This window comes from Somniosus microcephalus, unplaced genomic scaffold (genome assembly GCF_052327205.1).
Source record: "Somniosus microcephalus isolate GS21.2 unplaced genomic scaffold, FLI_Smic_1.0 unresolved_chr4, whole genome shotgun sequence".
In the NCBI taxonomy this organism is placed as follows: Eukaryota; Metazoa; Chordata; class Chondrichthyes; order Squaliformes; family Somniosidae; genus Somniosus; species Somniosus microcephalus.
In genome coordinates this window covers 44,524,803-44,544,260 of record NW_028225182.1, presented here as the reverse complement: position 1 = coordinate 44,544,260, position 19,458 = coordinate 44,524,803, and the positions used below count along the sequence as shown (strand labels likewise).

The 19,458-nt window shown below is 58.1% G+C and overlaps 1 protein-coding gene across 1 annotated transcript in view; it reads right to left on the bottom strand.

Annotated features, from left to right (window-relative positions):
• The window catches only part of mogat3a (monoacylglycerol O-acyltransferase 3a), a 32,049-nt gene extending 13,232 nt beyond the window's left edge, over positions 1 to 18,817 (bottom strand). Inside the window, exons 1-4 of the mRNA XM_085977432.1 lie at positions 18,600 to 18,817; positions 8,004 to 8,182; positions 6,058 to 6,262; positions 1,901 to 2,075 (exon numbers count right to left, since the gene is read on the bottom strand). Of these exons, the coding sequence (XP_085833558.1) occupies positions 1,901 to 2,075; positions 6,058 to 6,262; positions 8,004 to 8,182; positions 18,600 to 18,693 (653 nt within the window). The 5' untranslated portion in view covers positions 18,694 to 18,817. The remainder of the gene's footprint in view (positions 1 to 1,900; positions 2,076 to 6,057; positions 6,263 to 8,003; positions 8,183 to 18,599) is intronic.
• Positions 18,818 to 19,458: the final 641 nt, after the last annotated feature.

Genomic DNA, 19,458 nt, shown 5'->3' with positions numbered 1-19,458 from the left:
AGGGGCAGTACTGAGGGTGCACCACACTGTCGGAGGGGCAGTACTGAGGGAGCGCTGCACTGTCAGAGGGGCAGTACTGAGGGAGCGCCGCACTGTCAGAGGGGCAGTACTGAGGGAGCGGTGCACTGTCGGAGGGGCAGTACCGAGGGAGCGGCGCACTGTCGGAGGGGCAGTACCGAGGGAATGCCGCACTGTCGGAGGGGCAGTACTGAGGGAGTGCCGTACTGTCGGAGGGGTAGTACTGAGGGAGTGCTGCATTGTCGGAGGTGCCATCGTTCTGATGAGACTTTAAACCGAGACCTGCATCTACCCTATCATAGAAACATAGAAGATAGGAGCAGGAGTAGGCCATTCGGCCCCTCGAGCCTGCTCCGCCATTCAATGCGATCATGACTGATCATCCAAATTCAGTACCCTGTCACTGCTTTCTCCCCATATCCCTTGATCCCTTTAACCTTAAGAAATATATCTAACTCCTTCTTGAATATATTTAATGAATTGGCCTCTACTGCCTTCTGTGGTAGAGAATTCCACAGGTTCACCACTCTCTGGGTGAAGAAATTCCTCTTCATCTCAGTCCTAAATGGCTTACCCCTTATCCTTAGACTGTGACCCCTGGTTCTGGACTCCCCCGCCATCGGGAACATCCTTCCTGCATCTAGTCTGTCTAGTCCTGTTAGAATTTTATAAGTTTCAATGAGATCCCCTGTCATTCTTCTAAACTCTAGCGAGTATAAACCCAATCGACCCAATCTCTCTTCATACGTCATTCCTGCCATCCCAGGTATCAGCCTGGTGAATCTTCACTGCACTCCCTCCATGGCAAGAACATCCTTCCTCAGATAAGGCGACCAAAACTGCACACAATACTCAAGGTGTGGTCTCACCAAGGCCCTGTACAACTGCAGCAAGACTTCCTTGCTCCTGTACTCGAACCCTCTCGCTATGAAGGCCAGGTGGATGTAAAAGATCCCATGGCACTATTTTGAAGAAGAGCAGGGGGAGTTCTCCCCTGTGTCCTGGGGCCAATATTTATCCCTCAATCAACATCACTGAAACAGATTATCTGATCATTATCACGTTGCTGTGCGCAAATTGGCTGCCCCGTTTCCTACATTACAACAGTGACTACACTCCAAAAGTACTTAATTGGCTGTAAAGCACTTTGGGACGTCCAGTGCTCGTGAAAGGCGCTATAGAAATGCAAGTCCTTCTGGGTGAGCTACAGCACTTGCCCCCGGCTGGTTTACACAGCGACCCCACCCGTCTCCCGGGTGGGGTTGGGGGGGCGGGGAAACAGGATCGGGTTTAACTGTGGTGCTCCCCCCATGGATGAATAGTCGAGCGACATCCCTTCAACCTTGTACATGAAGACTGGGGGATGAGGAGCGGCCTTGAAACTGCCCCCCCCCATCCCAAACAGGGACAACGGGCACAAATCCGGCAGGTGTTACGCCTGCCATATCGAACCTGTGTACCCCTAATCCGCGCCATGCCCCCCACCAGTCCCCTCACACAGAGTCCGTGTTACGTGGTAGTTATGAACGGGATACCCAGCAATGCCCATGATTCCCTCCCCTTCCAGGACTGGGCCTTTAAACAACTCAGACAGCTCAATGCCCCCCAGCCCCACCCCACCCCATCCCAATAGAATGGGCAGGGACGACCTCTTGACTCCGATTAGCCTGGGACGAAGGGGCACAGCGACCCCGAGTGCGTGGGCTGAAGAGAATCGCTCCTTCATTCCCGCTCACCGCCAGCTCCCCACGCAGGGACGTGCCCGAGTTCATGCCCACCTCCTCGGCCACACCGGCCAAGGCGGCACCTGTGGAGCTGCCCTCTGGCGCAGCCCGCCGCGCCCCCCCACCACGCGTTTTCGGGGGCGAGCGCCCGCCCTTACCCGGTCTTCAGCGCCAGCTTGACAAAACCCTTCCTCTCGAGCACCTGCAACGTCAGAGCCCCCGGGCGGGCATCCAGCGCCTCCGGTGCTCCCCCCACCACCAGCACTGCCACGTGGCCACCACCTGGCTGGCTGAGGATGTAATTGGCACTCTGTTTATCGGAGGAGACCAGGCCTGCAAAGAAATTGCAACAAAGGCAACAGCCAATTAGTGAAGGCGCTACATCGGGAGACATCTTAAAAATGATGCCAGAAGGCTTTCCCGTGGCATTGCTTATGGATTGACATTCAACGGCATTACCATCACCAAATCCCCCAACATCAACATCGTGGAGGGTCACCATTGACCAGAATCTTAACTGGTCCAGCCACATAAATACTGGCTACAAGAGCAGGCCAGAGGCTGGGTATTCTGCGGCGAGTGTCTCACCTCCTGACTCCCCAAAGCCTTTCCACCATCGACAAGGCACAAGTCAGGAGTGTGATGGAATACTCTCCACTTGCCTGGATGAGTGCAGCTCCAACAACACTCAAGAAGCTCGACGCCATCCAGGACAAAGCAGCCCGCTTGATTGTCACCCCATCCACCACCTTAAACATTCACTCCCTCCACCACCGGCGCACCGTGGCTGCAGTTTGTACCATCTACAAGATGCACTGCAGCAACTCGCCAAGGCTTCTTCGGCAGCACCTCCCAAACCCGCGACCTCTTCCACCTAGAAGGACATGGGCAGCAGGTGCACGGGAACACCACCACCTCCAAGTCACACACCATCCTGACTTAGAAGTATATCGCCGGTCCTTCATCGTCGCTGGGTCAAAATCCTGGAACTCCCTCCCTAACAGCGCTGTGGGAGCACCTTCACCACACGGACTGCAGCGGTTCAAGAAGGCGGCTCACCACCACCTTCTCGAGGGCGATTAGGGATGGGCGATAAATGCTGGCCTTGCCAGCGACGTCCACATCCCAGGAGCGAATAAAAAAAATAAAAGACTTGTCCAGCGACATCAATACTGGCGACAAGAGCAGGTCACAGGCTGGGTATTCTGCGGCGAGTGTCTCACCTCCTGACTCCCCAAATCATTAAATAAATCTTTCTAACTCCAGCATGGCCTCCTTCCCAGTCTGCATTCATTGATTAGTTCTAGTGGACCTCCCACGGCATTGCTCACGGATAAAGGCTGTAGTAAATTGTGTCTCATCACTGGAAGTGCCTCCGCTCCTTTCCATGTCCGGCTCTCCAACTCCCCTTTCCCCCATCATTTTACCTCCACCCACTCTCTTTATTTTCCCCTTTTGTTGGGGCAAGTTTCTGAAGCCTCTCTCCCAGGTCAGTCGCCACCTTGTATCTAAAAAAAACAGGGGTGAATTTACTCGAGGGGGGGCTTCTTTGGCAGAGAACTGTTGGATGTTCAGCAACCAGATTGTGCCGATAGAGGAGCCATTGGGAGTCACAGTGAACTAGAGGCCGACCAGAAACTCACTCCAAAGACACGGAGCCCTGGAATAGCAACAAGAGACATCCAGACAGGCTAAAACCAAGAGGAAGTGACACACCCAACAAGGGGGCCCCTTGACTCACCCTCACCACCCAGGTTTATTTTTGGCCAACCTTATAATTCTCCCCCCCCGACCCCCAACCCTTGCTCTCTCTGCTACAGGAGCCAACACGTGCTGGGCTATGACTGGCCCCACTCCCCTCAACATCTCACCCAAGTGGCCACACTTCATGTGCGGTCGGCAGGATAATCAGCCACGGTGGAAGCATCACCGCCGAGTGCGATGCGGTTTCCCAACCAAGGAAGAATAGACTTGCCATAGAGGGAGTGCAGCGAAGGTTCACCAGACTGGTTCCTGGGATGGGGGGATTGTCCTTTGAGGAGAGATTGAGTAGACTAGACCTATATTCTCTAGAGTTTAGAAGAATGAGAGGTGATCTCATTGAAACATACAAAATTCTTACAGGGCTTGACAGGGTAGATGCAGGGAGGATGTTTCCCCTGGCTGGGGAGTCTAGAACCAGGGGTCACAGTCTCAGAATAAGGGGTCGGCCATTTCGGACTGAGATGAGGAGAAATTTCTTCACTCAGAGCGTGGTGAACCTTTGGAATTCTCGACCCCAGAGGGCTGTGGAGGCTCAGTCATTGAGTATATTCAAGACAGAGATCGGTAGATTTTTGAATATTAAGGGAAGCAAGGGATATGGGGATAGCGCAGGAAAGTGGAGATAAGGTAGAAGATCAGCCATGATCTTATTGAATGGCGGAGCAGGCTTGAGGGGCCGAATGGCCTACTCCTGCTCCTATTTCTTATGTTCTTAAGCAGGTGTCACCAGATTACCATCGGGAGCAGGAACCTCTAGACCGGTTTTAATTGGGACTTTCCCTGATCCAGGGTCGCACCGAAGTTTAAACAACAAGCACCGAGCACAACTGGCACACACACGCACAGAGCTTACGGTTCAGCCACCCAACTCAGTGTCAGCTGTGGCTCAGTGGGCAGCACCCTCGCCTCTGAGTCAGAAGGTTGTGGGTTCAAGTCCCACTCCAGAGACTTGAGCACAAAAATCTAGGCTGACACACCCAGTGCAGTACTGGGGAGCGCCGCACTGTCGGAGGGGCAGTACTGGGGGAGTGCCGCACTGTCGGAGGGGTAGTACTAAGGGAGCGCCGCACTGTCGGAGGGGCAGTACTGAGGGAGCGCCGCACTGTCGGAGGGGTAGTACTAAGGGAGCGCCGCACTGTCGGAGGGTCAGTACTGAGGGAGTGCCACACTGTCGGAGGGGCGGTACTGAGGGAGTGCCACACTGTCGGAGGGTCAGTACTGAGGGAGCACCGCACTGTCGGAGGGGCAGTACTGAGGGAGCGCCGCACTGTCGGAGGGGCGGTACTGAGGGAGTGCCACACTGTCGGAGGGGCAGTACTGAGGGAGCACCACACTGTCGGAGGGTCAGTACTGAGGGAGTGCCACACTGTCGGAGGGTCAGTACTGAGGGAGCACCGCACTGTCGGAGGGGCAGTACTGAGGGAGCGCCGCACTGTCGGAGGGTCAGTACTGATGGAACGCCACACTGTCGGAGGGTCAGTACTGAGGGAGCACCGCACTGTCGGAGGGGCAGTACTGAGGGAGCGGCACACTGTCGGAGGGGCAGTACTGATGGAACGCCGCACTGTCGGAGGGGCAGTACTGATGGAACGCCGCACTGTCGGAGGGGCAGTACTGAGGGAGCAGTGCACTGTCGGAGGGGCAGTACTGAGGGCGAGCCACACTGTCGGAGGGGCAGTACTGAGGGAGTGCCGCACTGTCGGAGGGGCAGTACTGATGGAACGCCGCACTGTCGGAGGGGCAGTACTGAGGGAGTGCCGCACTGTCGGAGGGGCAGTACTGATGGAACGCCACACTGTCGGAGGGGCAGTACTGAGGGCGAGCCACACTGTCGGAGGGGCAGTACTGAGGGCGAGCCACACTGTCGGAGGGGCAGTACTGAGGGAGTGCTAAGCTGTCGGAGATGCCGTCTTTCGGATGAGACGTTAAACCGTGGTCCCATTTGCTCTCTCAGGTAGACGTAAATGATCCCGCAGCACTATTTTGAAGTAGAGCAGGGGAGTTCTCCCCGGTGTCCTGGGCCAATATTTATCTCTCAATCAACAGCACTAAAAAAAATCAGCACGGTGGCATAGTGGTTAGCACTGTTGCCTCACAGCGCCAGGGACCCGGCTTCGAATCCGGCCTCGGGCGACTGTCTGTGTGGAGTTTGCACATTCTCCCCGTGTTTGCGTGGGTTTCCTCCGGGTGCTCCGGTTTCCTCCCACAGTCCAAAGATGTGTGGGTTAGGTTGATTGGCTATGATAAATTGACCCTTAGTGTTAGGGGGATTAAATACGTGGGGTTACGGGGATCAGGTGGGATATGTGTCGGTGCAGGCTCGATGGGCCGAAATGGCCTCTATCTGCACTGTGGGGTTTCTGTGATTCTGTGACCTGGTCATTATCACATTGTGAGATCTTGCTGTGCGCATATTGGCTGCCGCGTTTCCCACATTACAACAGTGACCACACTTCAAAAAAAAACACTTCCTTGGCTGCGAAACGCTTTGGGACGTCCGGTGGCCGCGCGAGGGCGCTGCAGAAACAGCGAGCCTTTCTTTGCAACTCACTTCCGCACATGATGTAATCCCTGAAGAAGGGCACCTTGAACCAGAAGGGCAGCATCATCAGGTAGGCGGTGAGACCGGGGAAGAGCCGGGAGAAGCCAGTCGCCTCCGTGCAGAAGTTGCCGAAGGCGCCGGCCACCAGGACGCCGTGAGGGTGGAACCCAAACAGGTAGTTGTGCTTCGGATCCAGTTCGGCCGTTTTCACCAGCTTCGCCGAGAGTGGGAGAGAGAAAATAACGTCATGAAATAACAGGCGTGCAGTTCAGGTCACCACATTACAGGAAGGACACGACTGCACCGGACAGGGTGCGGAGGAGATTTACCAGGAAGTTGCCTGGGCTCGGGAATTTTAGCTGTGAGGAAAGATTGGAGAGGCTGGGGTTTTTCCTTTGGAACAGTGGAGGCTGAGGGGAGACTTAATTGAGGTGTATAAAATTATGAGGGGCCTCGATAGAGTGGATAGGAAGGACCTATTTCCCTTAGCAGAGAGGTCAATAACCAGGGGTCACAGATTTAAAGTAGAAGGATTAGAGGGGAGTTGAGGAGAACTTTCTTCACCCAGAGGGTGGTGGAGGTCTGGAACTCACTGCCTGAAAGGGTGGTCGAGGCAGAGACCCTCACCACATTTAAAAAGTACTTGGATATGCACTTGAAGTGCCGTAACCTACAGGGCTACGGACCAAGAGCTGGAAAGTGAGATTAGGCTGGATCGCTCTCTGTCGGCCGGCACGGACACGGTGGGCCGAATAGCCTCTGTCCATGCCGTAAATTTCGATGATTCGATGAAGTCACCGAGTGCTGGCGGTCGGCTTTCCCAGCGACATTTGATGCCCCCCCCGCCCCCCGATCACCCGCCCCCTCCCCCGGAGTTGGGTTAACGGCAATCACCAAATTCTGGTGAGACGAGGAGTTTGCTTTTCCCACTCCAACGTTCTCCCGCCCCCCGCTCCTCCAGAGGCGCTTGGGTGTGGGGCAGAGGAAGGACGGGGGTGGTAGCGGGGGTGGGGGGGCGTTGACAAGTGTGCACAGCTCCCAGTCCCTCACCCAAGTGGCCGTTCGTCCCGCACGAACCCGGGGGGGGTGGGTGGGGGGTGGGGGGCGTGTGCCGCTGGGCTATTCGGCCGTGATGGAGCCTCACCGATCTCCGGCGATGTTCCGAGACACACGGACAGGGGACTCAGGGCAGGGCTCCCAGGTTGGGCACTCAGGGCAGGGCTCCCAGGTTGGGCGTGGAGCCGTGCGGGCACCGATCGGGAGGCTCCCGCGCAGGCCGCTCACCAGCTGTTCGGCTGGAAAAGACCCCGCGCGTGCGGGTACGGCAGCGCAGCGGTCATGTCACTGGACTAGTAATGCATGAAGCCTGGGCTAATGATCCGGAGACCCCAAGTTCAAATCCCACCACGGCAGCTGGGGAATTTAAATTCAGTTGATAAATAAATCTGGAATGAAAAGCTAGTGTCGGTAATGGTGACCATGAAAATATCGGATTATCGTAAAAACCCATCTGGTTCACTTAATGTCCTTTTAGGGTAGGAAATCTACCGCCCTTACCCGGTCTGGCCGATAGCGACTCCAGTTCCACAGCAATGTGGTTGACTCTTAACTGCCACTCTGAAATGGCCGAGCGAGCCACTCAGTTGTATAAGGCGGCTCACCACCACCTTCTCGAGGGCAATTAGGGAATGGGCAAAAATGCTGCGAATAAAAATTTTAAAGGGAATCACACACCAAACATAAAAATGAATGGGTGCATTGGTCACAGGGCGGAGGGGAGGGGAGGGTCACAGAGTGGGCAGGGGGGGCGGGGCTTGTCTTGCTCGATGTTAGTCAGTGGGTGTTGCATTTAAGCACTGAGCCATTCATGAGGAAGGGGAGGCGTGCCATTTTGATTGCAGCTTTGCAGCACTTTACGTTCAGTCAGCGCCCGGACATTGGTTGTGATAACTCACCGTGATCGGAAAGTAATCGCGGAAATAACGCCACACCACCGAGTTCCGGATTCGCACTGATCTCCGGCCGCCCATGGCTGGCGTCTGTCGGTCCAAGTATTGCCATCCGGCATAAAGGGCGGCAACGTACCAGTAGTCAGTGAGGAGGAGCAGGACGAAGACAGCCAGACAGCACTGTGCTGAACACAGAAATTAAAAGGAGTCTCTCGTTTCTCTCCCATCTCCCCTCACACTCTCTTACAAGCCCACCTTTTGGCAGCATTCCCTCTAAACTTCAGTCGCTGAAGATAAGCATGCAGGTGCAGCAGGTGGCTAAGAAGGCAAATGGTATGTTGGCCTTCGTAACGAGAGGATTCGAGTACAGGAACAAGGATGTCTTGCTGCAGTTGTACAAGGCCTTGGTGAGACCACACCTTGAGTATTGTGTGCAGTTTTGGTCGCCTTATCTGAGGAAGGATGTTCTTGCCATGGAAGGAGTTCAGCGAAGATTCACCAGGCTGATACCTGGGATGGCAGGAATGACGTATGAGGAGAGATTGGGACGATTGGGCTTATACTCGCTGGAGTTTAGAAGAATGAGAGGGGATCTCATCGAAACCTATAAAATTCTGACAGGACTGGACAGACTAGATGCAGGAAGGATGTTCCTGATGGTCGGGGAGTCCAGAACCAGGGGTCACAGTCGAAGGATAAGGAGTAAGCCATTTAGGACTGAGATGAGGAGGAATTTCTTCACCCAGAGAGTGGTAAACCTGTGGAATTCTCTACCACAGAAGGCAGTGGAGGCCAATTCATTAAATATATTCAAGAAGGAGTTAGATATAGTTCTTAAGGCTAAAGGGATCAAGGGATATGGAAAGAAGGCAGGGACAGGGTACTGAATTTGGATGATCAGCCATGATCGCATTGAATGGCGGAGCAGGCTCGAGGGGCCGAATGGCCGACTCCTGCTCCTATCTTCTATGTTTCTATGTTTCTATGAATGCTAACTTCCCTTCCTGACTCCTCTGCGAGCGGATACTGTAAATAATTCCCTCTCCTCGGGTCTCGCTCCCTATCGAAACAGCCGTCAACACCTTCTCCCCAGCCCCCTCAATCCCTCGTTCCTTCCAAACTACCGCCCCATCTCCACCCTCCCGTTCCTCTCCAAAGTCCAAAGTTCCCAACTGCCCAACACTTCAAATTTAAAAACTCTCATCCTCGCGTTCAGAATCGCTCAACGGCCTCACTCCTCCCTATCTATGTAATCTCGTCCAGCCCGCCAACCCCCGCCCTACCCAATAAACTCTCCCTTCCTTCAATTCTGGCCTTTTTTGCGCATCGCTCTCCCTTCCCTCCACCATGGGCGGCCGTGCCTTCAGCTGCCGAGACCCCACGTTCTGGAATTCCCTCCCTAAACCTCTCTGTCTCTCTCTCTCTCTCTCCTCCTTTATCATAATCATAATCATAATCAACTTTTATTGTCATTGTTAGTGCACAGTGCAGTGCAACGAAATGTAGGCTTGCGGCTCCCGAGAGTGTACATTTAGATTAAGACATTTAAACATTCAACATTCATTTGGCTTGTAATATATTAACATAAACATAACCATAATAAAGTGCATGGGCAGATGTGCAGGCTTTAGTGTTTATTTGTGGAGTTCAGTAGGATGACAGCCCTGGGAAAGAAGCTGTTCCTAAATCTGGTCGTACGGGTGCGAATGCATCTGTAGCGTCTCCCAGATGGCAGGAGGGCGAACAGACTGTGGCTGGGGTGGGTAGGGTCTTTGATGATGGACCGTGACCTCCGTAAACAGCGTTTCTGGTATATGTGCTCTATGGTCGGTAGCCGGGTGCCGGTAATGCGTTGGGCAGTTTTGACTACCCGCTGCAGGGCTTTCCGGTCATAGTAGCTACTGCTGCCATACCATACTGTGATACAGTTCGTCAGGATGCTCTCTATTGTGCAGCGGTAAAAGTTAGAGAGGATCAGGGGCGACAGGTTACATCCCTTCAGCCTCCTTAGGAAATATAGGCGCTGCTGGGCCTTCTTCACCAGAGAGGAGGTATTGAGGGACCAGGAGAGGTCTTCCGTGATGTGGACTCCGAGGAACTTAAAGCTGTCCACCCTTTCCACAACAGCCCCATTGATGTGGATGGGGGTGTGACTTCCACCTTTAGACTTCCTGAAGTCCACAATGATTTCTTTGGTTTTCTTGATGTTAAGGGCCAGGTTGTTATCGGCGCACCACTTCACGAGATGCTGGACCTCCTCCCTGTAGGCTGACTCATCGTTGTTGGTGATCTGGCCTACTACCGTGGTATCATCCGCAAACTTGATGATGGTGTTGGAACCATGAACAGCCACACAGTCGTGGGTGAAGAGGGAGTAGAGGACGGGGCTCAGCACACATCCTTGTGGGGGCCCCCGTGTTCAGGGTTGGGGGGGGAGGTGTGGTTACCTAATTTGACAGACTGGGGTCTGTTTGTTAGGAAGTCCAGGGTCCAGTTGCAGAGGGAAGTGTTCAGGCCAACTTTAAACCCACCTCTTGGACCGAGCTTTTGGTCACCTGTCCTAATATCTCCTTTGGCCGGGTGCCCAGTTTCTTTTTGATTATGCCGCCGAAGCGCCTTGGGATCGTTATCTATGTTATAAATGTAAGTTGTTGGTGCTCAGAATGGTTGGGGTCTCTGTGAACAACATGAAGTCTGCGGAGATAACCGAGGCTGGTTGTGACAGCGAGGGCGTGGCCTCAGCTCCTTCGCTGCTGAAACCCTCATCCATGCTGACGTAAGAAAACTCCGAGGCACTTGGTCTAAGCGTTAAACAAAGCTTTAATCAACTGTTTTACAACATGGAGGTCTAGTTGTGTCCTTCACTAGTTCCTGTTAAGAATGTCCTGCGCAAGCTGGGCCCACACCCAAGTATTTATACTCTCCCTGGACAGCGCCACCCGCAGGCCGCCCAGTATTATTTCATAAGTCTTTCTTTCATAAATGACTGATTCATGTCACATGCCTTTGTTACCTCTGGACTTGACTATTCTAACGCACTCCTGGCTGGCCTCCCACATTCCACCCTATGTAAACCTGAGGTCATCCAAAACTCGGCTGCCCATGTCCTAACTCGCACCAAGTCCCATTCACCCATCACCCCCTGCACCCGCTGACCTACATTGGCTCCCGGTTAAGCAACGGCTCAATTTCAAAATTCTCGTCCTTGGTTTTCAAATCCCTCCATGGCCCTCGCCCCCTCCCTATCTCTATTATCTCCTCCAGCCCCACAACCCTCCGAGATCTCTGCGCTCCTCTAATTCCGGCCTCTTGAGCATCCCCGATTTTAATCGCTCCACCATTGGCGCTGTGCCTTCAGCTGCCTCAGCCCTAAGCTCTGGAATTCCCATCCTAAACCTCTCCGCCTCTCTCTCTCCTCCTTTAAGACGCTCCTTAAAACCGACATCTTTGACCAAGGTTTTGGTCACCTGTCCTAATATCTTCTTATGTGGCTCGGTGTCAAATTTTGTTTGATAATCGCTCCTGCGAAGCGCCTTGGGACGTTTTACAATGTTAAAGGCGCTGTATAAATACAAGTTGTTGTTGTTGTTAAGTGCAAAGAATTTAAAAAGGGCCAACAAGCTATTCCACACCGCATAACATGCGCAGGGAGACACCTCGCATGGCAGCGGAGAACAGACATAGAGCAGGAGAGACAAGAGGAAAAAGAAGAGGGTTACATAGAAACATAGAAGATAGGAGCAGGAGTAGGCCATTCGGCCCCTTGAGCCTGCTCTGCCATTCAATGAGATCATGGCTGATCATCCAAATTCAATACCCTGTCCCTGCCTTCTCCCCATATCCCTTGATCCCTTTAGCCTTAAGAAATATATCCAACTCCTTCTTGAATATATTTAATGAATTGGCCTCAACTGCCTTCTGAGGTAGAGAATTCCACAGGTTCACCACTCTCTGGGTGAAGAAATTCCTCCTCATCTCAGCCCTAAGTGGCTTACCCCTTATTCTTAGACTGTGACCCCTGGTTCTGGACTCCCCCGCCATCGGGAACATCCTTCCTGCATCTAGTCTGTCTAGTCCTGTTAGAATTTTATAAGTTTCAATGAGATCCCCTCTCATTCTTCTAAACTCTGGCGAATATAAGCCCAATCGACTCAATCTCTCTTCATACGTCATTCCTGCCATCCCAGGTATCAGTCTGGTGAATCTTCGCTGCACTCCCTCCATGTCAAGAACATCCTTCCTCCGATAAGGCAACCAAAACTGCACACAATGCTCAAGATGTGGTCTCACCAAGGCCCTGTACAACTGCAGCAAGGCATCCTTGTTCCTGTACTCGAATCCTCTCGCTATGAAGGCCAGCATACCATTTGCCATCTTAACCGCCTGCTGCACCTGCATGCTTACCTTCAGCGACTGGTGCACAAGGACGCCCAGGTCTCGTTGCACTTCCCCTCCTCCCAATCTATTGCCGTTCAGATAATAATCTGCCTTCCTGTTCTTGCCACCAAAGTGGATAACCTCACATTTATCCACATTATTATACTGCCTCTGCCATGCTTCTGCCCAATCACCCAACCTGTCCAAATCATACTGGAGTTTCTCGGCATCCTCCTCACAGCACACACGCCCACCCAGCTTTGTGTCGTCTGCAAACTTGGAGATATTACAGCTAGTTCCCTCGTCTAGATCATTAATATATAATGGGTTGGGTGGTGGCGGGGGCGGGGAGGTGGAAAGAGAGAGAGAGCCTAGATTCATAGTCCAGGATACGAACAGATCAAGGAGCTGGAATGGGCTGTCTGGATGACTGGGTCAGTGAGTGTCGTGCAGACCAAGATGATCCCAGGTGCAATCTCCGGCCTGCGCTGTTAGCTAATTTCAGCTGGGGAAGTGGTGAGGACCACATTCCGGCTCATCATCCTAGAGTTTGGGACCGTGGGGTGGGAGGCAAAAAGATCAGGCAGGGTTCCTGCATGCGAGAGTGTGTGTGTCTGCATGGCGAGTTTTTGTTTTAATTCTTGGGATGTGGGCGTCGCTGGCGAGGCTGGCCTTTATTGCCCATTCCCTAATTGCCCTCGAGAAGGTGGCGGTGAGCCGCCTTCTTAAACCGCTGCAGTCCGTGTGGTGAAGGTGCTCCCACGGTGCTGTTCGGGAGGGAGTTCCAGCAGCGTGCCCAGATAATCCCATTAGAGGCGTCCTGTGCCAGGGCCCATCCCCGATCTGGGCTGAGCTGTTGTATCTTATTCAGCGTGGAAATTGGGACACTACAACTGGTACGGTGCACCTGAGACAGGCCGGGGGGGGGGGCGGGGTGGGAACCAGGGACCCTGCTGGAATGTATGCGTGGGTGGACATCGAGTGAGGGCGAAGATCAAATGCGATGCCCTACATAGTCAAATAGCCCACCTACACTCACTGTCTCGGCTTACACACAGGAACATTTCCACTTGCGCAAGGGTACCAGAGGGCAGCTAGTGCAGGGGGGCCAAGAGGGAACTGGATGGGAGGGGATAAACAGCAACGAGTGGACTGGGCCAGCCAGACGCAGGACACATTTCAAAGTTCAAGAGGCGGGTGCTCTGCTGTGCCCAGTGCAGCTCCTCAGACTTACGGCCAGTGAAATGTTGGCAGGGCTCCTTACAGAGAGGCAGCTTATGGCTGACACTACACTCCACCCGGCCCAGCACCTATCGGAGACACACACTTGCCCCGTCCATTGTGCAACTAACCAGACTAAACAGTAAACACTGATGTCGACACCAATATTTGCCAAGCAGGCTCATTCAGCAGACAGTTTCCCCATCGTCAAACTGCAACCTTGATGTTAATTACCTCCCCAAGATCCCTCGCGCTAATTGCGACAAATTGCTTTGCAATGTACATGTATAAATATTTAATATAAATTACAATCCTGCTTTATAACACCACCCGAACAGATTAGGCAATCCGCCAGTGCGGTTACCCCGGCAGGTCTCAGGGGAAATCTGGGGGGGGGGGGAGAGAGATCTGAGGGGGGAGATGAGAGTCCTGGGGGGTGAGGGGGAGAGAGACCTGGGGGGTGAGGGGGAGAGACCTGGGGGGTGAGGGGGAGAGACCTGGGGGGTGAGGGGGAAGAGAGAGACCTGGGGGGTGAGGGGGAGAGGGTCCAGGGGGAGCGGGACATGGGGGAGAGGGACCAGGGGGAGTGTAACCAGGGGGAGAGGGTCCGGGGGGAGAGGGTCCAGGGGGAGAGGGTCCTGGGGGAGAGGGTCCTGGGGGAGAGGTCCAGGGGGAGAGGGCCCAGGGGGGAGAGGGACCAGGGGGGAGAGGGACCAGGGGGAGAGGGACCAGGGGGAGAGAGTCCTGGGGGAGAGAGTCCAGGGGGAGAGGTCCAGGGGGAGAGGGTCCAGGGGGAGAGGGTCCAGGGGGAGAGAGTCCAGGGGGAGAGGTCCAGGGGGAGAGGGTCCTGGGAGGGAAGGTCCAGGGGGAGAGGGTCCAGGGGGAGAGGGTCCAAGGGGAGAGGGTCTAGGGGGAGAGGGACCAGGGGACAGGGACCAGTGGGAGAGGGTCCAGGGGGAGAGGGACCAGGGGACAGGGACCAGGGGGTGAGGGTCCAGGGGGAGAGGAACCAGGGGAGAGTCTCCGGGGGGGAGGGACCAGGGGAGAGGGTCCAGGGGGAGAGAGTCCTGGGGGGGAGGTCCAGGGGGAGAGAGTCCTGGGGGAGAGGGTCCAGGGGGAGCGGGTCCAGGGGGAGAGGGTCCAGGGGGAGAGGGTCCAGGGGGAGAGGGTCCAGGGGGAGAGGGTCCAGAGGGAGAGGGTCCAGGGGGAGAGGGTCCAGGTGGAGAGGGTCCAGGGAGAGAGGGTCCAGGGAGGGAGATCCAGGGGGAGAGAGTCCTGGGGGAGGGGTCCGGGGGGAGAGAGTCCAGGGGGACAGGGTCCAGGGGGACAGGGTCCAGGGGGAGAGGGTCCAGGGGCAGAGAATCCAGGGGGAGAGAATCCAGGGGGAGAGAATCCAGGGGGAGAGAATCCAGGGGGGGGAGGGTCCAGGCGGAGAGGGTCCGGGGGGGGGGAGGGTCCAGGGGTGAGTGCCCAGGGGGAGGGGGACCAGGGGGAGAGAGTCCGGGGGAGAGGGTCCACGGGGAGAGGGTCCAGGGGGAGAGGGACCAGGGGGAGAGGGTCCAGGAGGTGGGGGTCCAGGGGGAGTGGGTCCAGGGGGTGAGGGTCCAGGGGCAGTGGGTCCAGGGGGAGAGGCTCCAGGAGCTGGGGTTCCTGTGGGAGAGGGTCCAGGGGCTGGGGTCCAGGGGCTGGGGGTCCAGGGGGAGAGGGTCCAGGGGCTGGGGTTCCAGGGGGAGAGGGTCCAGGGGCTGGGGTTCCAGGGGGAGATGGTCCAGGGGCTGGGGGTCCAGGGGCTGGGGGTCCAGGGGGAGAGGCTCCAGGGGCTGGGGTTCCAGGGGGAGAGGGTCCAGGGGCTGGGGGTCCAGGGGGAAAGGGTCCAGGGGCTGGGGGTCCAGGGGGAGAGGGTCCAGGGGCTGGGGGTCCAGGGGCAGTGGGTCCAGGGGCTGGGGGTCATGGGGTAGTGGGTCCAGGGGCTGGGGGTCCAGGGGCTGGGGATCCAGGGGCTGGGGGTCCAGGGGGAGAGGCTCCAGGGGCAGTGGGTCCAGGGGGAGAGGGACAAGGGGCAGTGGGTCCAGGGGGAGAGGGACCAGGGGCAGTGGGTCCAGGGGGAGAGGGTCCAGGGGGAGCGGGTCCAGGGGCTGGGGGTCCAGGGGGTGAGTGTCCAGGGGCTGGGGTCCAGGGGGAGGTGCTCCAGGGGCTGGGGTTTCAGGGGGAGAGGGTCCAGGGGGAGAGGGTCCAGGGGGAGAGGGTCCAGGGGGAGGTGGTCCAGGGGGAGATGGTCCAGGGGGGACTGGGTCCAGGGGGAGGGGGTCCAGGGGGAGAGGGTCCAGGGGGTGAGGGTCCAGGGGCAGTGGGTCCAGGGGGAGAGGGTCCAGGGGGAGAGGGTCCAGGGCTGAGCTACATGTGCTGGGGGTCCAGGGGGAGAGTGTCCAGGGGGAGAGGGTCCAGGGCTGAGCTACATGTGTTGGGGGTCCAGGGGGTGGGGGTCCAGGGGCTGGGGTTCCAGGGGGGAGAGGGTCCAGGTGGAGAGGGTCCAGGTGGAGAGTGTCCAGGGGGAGAGGGTCCAGGGCTGAGCTACATGTTCTGGGGGTCCAGGGAGTGGGGGTCCAGGGGCTGGGGGTCCAGGGGGAGTGCATCCAGGGGGAGAGGGTCCAGGGGGAGAGGGTCCAGGGCTGAGCTACATGTGCTGGGGGTCCAGGGGGAGAGTGTCCAGGGGGAGAGGGTCCAGGGCTGAGCTACATGTGTTGGGGGTCCAGGGGGTGGGGGTCCAGGGGCTGGGGTTCCAGGGGGGAGAGGGTCCAGGTGGAGAGGGTCCAGGTGGAGAGTGTCCAGGGGGAGAGGGTCCAGGGCTGAGCTACATGTTCTGGGGGTCCAGGGAGTGGGGGTCCAGGGGCTGGGGGTCCAGGGGGAGTGCATCCAGGGGGAGAGGGTCCAGGGGGAGAGGGTCCAGGAGGAGTGTGTCCAGGGGGAGAGGCTCCAGGGCTGAGCTACATGTGCTGGGAGTACAGGGGGTGGGGGTCCAGGGGCTGGGGGTCCAGGGGGAGTGGGTCCAGGGGGAGAGGGTCCAGGGGGATTGGGTCCAGTGGCTGGGGGTCCAGGGGCTGGAGTTCCAGGAGGAGAGGGTCCAGGAGGAGAGGGTCCAGGGGCAGTGGGTCCAGGGGCTGGGGGTCCAGGGGGAGGGGGTCCAGGGGGAGAGGGTCCAGAGGGAGAGTGTCCAGGGGGAGAGGGTCCAGAGCTGAGCTACATGTGCTGGGGGTCCAGGGGGTGGGGGTCCAGGGGGAGAGGGTCCAGGGGGAGAGGGTCCAGGGGGAGAGGCTCCAGGGCTGAGCTACATGTGCTGGGAGTCCAGGGGGTGGGGTCCAGGGGCTGGGGGTCCAGGGGGAGTGGGTCCAGGGGGAGAGGGTCCAGGGGGAGAGGGTCCAGGGGGAGAGGGTCCAGGGGCTGGGGGTCCAGGGGCTGGGGGTCCAGGGGGTGAGTTTCCAGGGGCTGGGGGTCCAGGGGCTGGGGGTCCAGGGGGAGAGGCTCCAGGGGCTGGGGGTCCAGGGGGAGAGGGTCCAGGAGGAGAGGGTCCAGGGGGAGAGGGTCCAGGGGGAGAGGGTCCAGGGGGAGTGGGTCCAGGGGCAGAGGGTCCAGGGGCAGAGGGTCCAGGGGCTGGGGGTCATGGGGTAGTGGGTCCAGGGGCTGGGGGTCCAGGTGCTGGGGGTCCAGGGGGAGAGGCTCCAGGGGCAGTGGGTCCAGGGGGAGAGGGACCAGGGGCAGTGGGTCCAGGGGGAGAGGGACCAGGGGCAGTGGGTCCAGGGGGAGAGGGACCAGGGGCAGTGGGTCCAGGGGGAGAGGGACCAGGGGCAGTGGGTCCAGGGGGAGCGGGTCCAGGGGCTGGGGTCCAGGGGGTGAGTGTCCTGGGGCTGGGGGTCCAGGGGGAGGGGCTCCAGGGGCTGGGGGTCCAGGGGGAGAGGGTCCAGGGGCTGGGGGTCCAGGGGGAGAGGGTCCAGGGGGAGAGGGTCCAGGGGGAGAGGGTCCAGGGGGAGAGGGTCCAGGGGGTGAGGGTCCAGAGGCAGTGGGTCCAGGGGGAGAGGCTCCAGGAGCTGGGGTTCCTGTGGGAGAGGGTCCAGGGGCTGGGGTCCAGGGGGAGAGGGTCCAGGGGCTGGGGTTCCAGGGGGAGAGGGTCCAGGGGCTGGGGTTCCAGGGGGAGAGGGTCCAGGGGCTGGGGGTCCAGGGGGAGAGGCTCCAGGGGCTGGGGTTCCAGGGGGAGAGGGTCCAGGGGCTGGGGGTCCAGGGGGAGAGGGTCCAGGGGCTGGGGTTCCAGGGGGAGAGGGTCCAGGGGCTGGGGCTCCAGGGGGAGAGGGTCCAGGGGCTGGGGGTCCAGGGGCTGGGGGTCCAGGGGGAGAGGCTCCAGGGGCTGGGGTTCCAGGGGGAGAGGGTCCAGGGGCTGGGGGTCCAGGGGGAGAGGGTCCAGGGGCTGGGGGTCCAGGGGGAGAGGGTCCAGGGGCTCGGGGTCCAGGGGGAGAGGGTCCAGGGGCTGGGGGTCCAGGGGGAGCGGCTCCAGGGGCTGGGGGTCCAGGGGGAGACGGTCCAGGGGGAGTGGCTCCAGGGGGAGAGGCTCCAGGGGCTGGGGGTCCAGGGGGAGACGGTCCAGGGGGAGAGGGTCCAGGGGCTGGGGGTCCAGGGGCTGGGGGTCCAGGGGGAGAGGCTCCAGGGGCTGGGGTTCCAGGGGGAGAGGGTCCAGGGGCTGGGGGTCCAGGGGGAGAGGGTCCAGGGGCTGGGGGTCCAGGGGGAGAGGGTCCAGGGGCTCGGGGTCCAGGGGGAGAGGGTCCAGGGGCTGGGGGTCCAGGGGGAGCGGCTCCAGGGGCTGGGGGTCCAGGGGGAGACGGTCCAGGGGGAGTGGCTCCAGGGGGAGAGGCTCCAGGGGCTGGGGGTCCAGGGGGAGACGGTCCAGGGGGAGTGGCTCCAGGGGGAGAGGCTCCAGGGGCAGTGGGTCCATTGGGGATCCGCTCGGATGAAACTTACCGAGAGCGAGGAATGAGAAGACCCATTGCAGGACTCCCAGAGTCTGCAGCCTGCGCTCCAGGGGCAGTCGGAGCGGAGCGAAGCGGATCCACATGGTGCCCGGAGCCCAGGCAGGAGCCTCGCCGCCTTGAGCAGGGCTGGAGCCGGAGGGGCAGCTTTATCGATCCTGGCCCGCCCCGGGGCGGTGAAAGTTCAGACCAACCCCCGGCTCCGCCCCGCTCCTGGTGCCGATCCCAGCCTGACCAGCAATTCCAGTCCTCATTCTCATCCCAGTCCCGACTCCAAATCCTCTCCTGCAGCACCCGTCCCCAATCCTCAATCCCAATCCCATTCAATGCAAATCCAGTACTGGCACCAGTCCGGAGCTCATCCCTATTCCTGGCACCAATCCTAACCCTGGCTCTCCTCCCAATTTTATCTACACACCTAATCTCATCCCTGGATCCAAATCCAATATTGGCTCCAATCCCAATCCGACTCCTTGCTCCAGTCAAGATCCCAATCTGACTCCTTGCTCCAGTCTAGATCCCAATCCCACTCCTTGCTCCAGTCTAGATCCCAATCCCACTCCTTGCTCCAGTCTAGATCCCAATCCCACTCCTTGTTCCAGTCTAGATCCCAATCTCACTCCTTGCTCCAATCTAGATTCCAATCCCACTCCTTGCTCCAATCCGGATCCGAATCCCACTCCTTGCTCCAATCCGGATCCCAATCCCACTCCTTGCTCCAATCTAGATCCCAATCCCACTCCTTGCTGCAATCCAGATCCCAATTCCGCTCCTTGCTCCAATCTAGATCCCAATCCCAATCCTTGCTGCAATCCAGATCCCAATTCCGCTCCTTGCTCCAATCCAGATCC